At 39.9% G+C, this 3,756-nt stretch overlaps 1 protein-coding gene across 1 annotated transcript in view; it reads left to right on the top strand.

The window, feature by feature from the left end:
- use1 (unconventional SNARE in the ER 1 homolog) overlaps positions 1-2,513 on the top strand; it is a 4,910-nt gene extending 2,397 nt beyond the window's left edge. The window contains exons 4-8 of the mRNA XM_079245281.1: positions 109-261; positions 550-565; positions 682-712; positions 898-1,060; positions 1,602-2,513. Coding sequence (XP_079101407.1) covers positions 109-261; positions 550-565; positions 682-712; positions 898-1,060; positions 1,602-1,784 — 546 coding nt within the window. The 3' untranslated portion in view covers positions 1,785-2,513. The remainder of the gene's footprint in view (positions 1-108; positions 262-549; positions 566-681; positions 713-897; positions 1,061-1,601) is intronic.
- Positions 2,514-3,756: the final 1,243 nt, after the last annotated feature.

The following is a 3,756-nucleotide window of genomic DNA, read 5'->3' as shown; positions in this document are numbered from 1 at the left end:
TCATTTGGCCTTGAAGTTTTGCTTCCGACATACCAAAATGCTTTTTAGGAACAGTGAGTTTTTCCTCCTGTGCAAACACTTTTCTGAACTCATGTGTTTCTTCTTTAGTCTTCACCAACCGAAAAGGCTTTAGCCAATCAGTTCCTTGCACCTGGCCGAACACCCACAATAGCCAATGAGAGGATGCCTGCCTCTAAAACGGTCCACATGCAGACGAAAGCCCGCTGTACAGGAGGGATGAGGGATGAGCTGCTCGGCACGGTGGGATGAGATGCTGCGGTTTAACCGATGTGTGGCCATGATACCTGCTGTTTCATTCAGTTGTGACATGCTCTGAGTGTAGAATTGTAACAAGTGAAGTCTGTTTACTATACTCTCAGTACCTTATTTGAGCTGTTTTTTAAGTTACATTTTTAAAGAAATTAGTCACTTTGATTACCATTTTTACTTTTTATAAATGCATAATGCTGATGGGAACCAACAATATCAGGCACAAAAAGAAATCCCAGATTTGTTAAAATTGTAATTGTTGTTTCTTTTTCCTTTCAGCGGTCATTGGGTAAAGGTAATGATCATTTTAGATTTTAAAGACTTTTAATTGAGTTGCAACATATTGTCTGGACAAACTAATACTGAGAATGTGTGCATTTCACCCCACCCCCACCCCCACGCCTTCCACAGGAATGTCAGATGGAGACTTGAGAAATAGAAGGTAAAAATACATCATTTTCTTCTGTGTGTGTGTGTGTGTGTGTGTGTGTGTGTGTGTGTGTGTGCGCACGTGCGCGCATAGGAACTAAAGTTTTATGTATTTATTAAGACCCATCTCATCCGCAATATGACTCAATAATCACTGTCTAATTCTTACAAATGCAATGAATGTTTTAAATAATACAGAGGTCTCCCTCTGGATGAGCGTCAGTCTGCTGCCGAGCTGGATGCTGTACTGCAGCATCACCACCACCTGCAAGAGAAACTAGCTGACGACATGCTGAACCTGGCCAGAAATCTGAAGAACAACACTTTGGCAGCACAAAACATCATTCGACAGGACAACCAGGTAGCTGGAATAATAATGAGACAAAATTGCAGAATTACTTTCCTTTTTTTTTTTTTATTTTGTTTTTTAGAATACTGCTTCACTCCAATCTGTGTGTTTTTTTTCCCGCTCAGATTAAATTACATTAGTTTCCCCCTTAAGGGGAAATTTATGTTGTACTTTGCCAAAGGAACTTTGATTCTTTCTTAAATTTTTGTCCTGAAGAAAACATTCTCAGCAATGTATTTACAAGATATATTTTGTCTTTAAATTTATGTGGGACAATTTAATTCCTCTGTTCCTTTCTTCTTCCAGATTAAATAAGAGATTTTTTTCTGTCAGACTCATTATTTATCATTTTGATTTGATTATGATAGATTTTTTTCCCCTTCTTGGTGCCACTTGTAGTTTCTGACTGTAACCACCAGAGGGCAGCATTAAAACAAAAATCCATTTGCAAGAAAGCATATAAAACTGAATTTTTGGGGGTGATTATTCATATCTTTACACTGAAAATATTTATTTCATGTTTCTGTTGCATTTAATTCCATCTGCCTCACAGACCCTGAGCCAGTCCATGCGTCAGGCAGACCTGAACTTTGAGAAGCTGAAAACTGAATCAGAGCGTTTGGAGCAACACACCAAGAAGTCCGTAAACTGGCTGCTGTGGCTGATGCTTATCCTGGTTTCCTTCACTTTTATCAGCATGATTCTCTTCATCAGAATCTTTCCTAGACTCAGATGATGACAGTCCACACCCTGAACTCTTGATCTCAAATCCTCCAGCGTTTACAAGAGTAGCAGCTGTGTAGGCCTCCATAGATCCATACAGCACGTCTGTATGTGTGGGACAGATCAATAGTGGTCAGAACCAACACAAGCCCGTTTGATGGATGGAAATATTTGCACTTTTGAAGGTCTGTCCTCCTCTGAACATGTTTAAAACATCAGTATTTCTTCTTTTAAACAGAGCAGGACATCAGTTTAAGTTAAAGAGCCGCTAAGAGGGGCTTCAGAAGTAAGTCTTGGGAGTGAGCCTTAATTATTTTAATCTGTCATCAGGTAGGCTACCAGCCATTAAACACATGTATGCACTAAAGGCAGACTTCTTTCTACTGTGTTCATCAAAAAGCATTCATGAGCTTCTATCATTTGTTGTCAGGTCTCCAGTGTGTTAAATTGAATATGGAGTCTTAAGTAATCAGATTAATAAAAAGCTCTTTATTTATATCCATCGTTTAGTGTTTGGGCATTTGAATGTTGAATAACTGGTGTGTTACTCATGAAAATGATGTTGTAATCGTATATAACATGTGGACTCTTTGAAGCATTTAATATCATATTTGTGTTTATACACCAGTCTCCCGTACAGGTGTTGCCACAAACTCACATCTGCTAATACAATACTGTAGTGCATGATGATCCACTTCCAACATGATGCTGATTAAATTGAAATGAGGTGTGTTCCTCTTAACCTGTCTCCTTTTTTCCCCGGTGTTGTCAGTCTTGTCCATTATTTAAGAGTTTGTTGGCAGATTCTTTACATATTTTTCAGGTTCTGGTGTTTGTCCTGGTTAGTGATGATTGCTGAGGCGAAGGTGTTGAGATGAGGTGTAGAAACTGTAATGACATATTCATTCCCATGTGAGCACTCGTATGACATGTAGAGTGAAAGTTGTGAGTTCATAAGAACAGATTATGAAAAGAATAAAAAATTAGTAGGTTTATTGTCATTGTGTTGAATTCCTATTTTTGTTTCAAGCAATTCCTGTTTTAAGCAAGTGCTCCCGGAGCTTCCTGCTGCAATGACAACATGTGGCCACTGGGTATCAGTCATGACCTGTTGGTATCAACTAACCACAACCTCTTTGACCCTGCAATGTCCTGATCTGTCCGGATTCCTAAATTAACTCCAAACCAGTTTAAAAAAGGAAGATTAACATGTTTCTAAATAGAGAGTCGGCTGCAGAGAAAGCACAGCGGGACCATCTGTGTCGTAGTTGTCACCTCATGTTCCTCCTTAAATTCGTTTAATGTGGAAATAATGATGTCAGTGTTTTGATTGTAGATTTTTTTTTTGTGGTGCAAACAGATACACTAAAGGAGCTCCCAACATTCCTTCTGTGTTACAAGCTTGACTGTTGTCTGAGGTCTGAACAGCTGACCCGCCTGTTCAGGCTTGCTGATTGGCCTGCTGCCCCACCTCGCGGCCGCTTGGCCTGCTGTGTATTTTAGGATCCCTGGGGGTATTTTGTCTGCTGGAAGCCAAGGTATGCAGGCCACCATGAGACCAAATGAGGCTGTCAAAGCAGAGGATGATCATCCCTCAAATTTATCTCAAGCCTTTGCTAATGCTCGGTGTGATCGGTGTGATCCACATCCCTGGTGCGGTTTCTTATGTCCATTCTGATTATTTTATCCCATTAGCTGGGAGAGACTTTTAGTTTCCAAAGTAGCCTCTGAGTCTGAGATGTAATGATAAGAACGTGAGTTCCTAGAGTCAGAAAATACTTCAGTGTGGCTTATTAAGGGCTCTTTTAACCTCTGACCCAGGAAACCTGAATAGGTTCCTTCCTGAAGTCTTTTCCCACAGGGGTGATGGTCTGAAAATAATGCTGGACTCGTGTTCAGAAAAATATCTGGTAAATTCAGCTTGATCAGTTCAGTACCACTTCCTAATGAAAAACCATGTGTAAGTCACAACCAGATATGTTAAG

Source organism: Telmatherina bonti, assembly GCF_933228915.1.
Source record: "Telmatherina bonti genome assembly, chromosome: 8".
NCBI classification, from domain to species: Eukaryota; Metazoa; Chordata; class Actinopteri; order Atheriniformes; family Telmatherinidae; genus Telmatherina; species Telmatherina bonti.
Note: the sequence above shows the minus strand (reverse complement) of the source record. Positions and strands in the feature narration are given on the sequence as shown.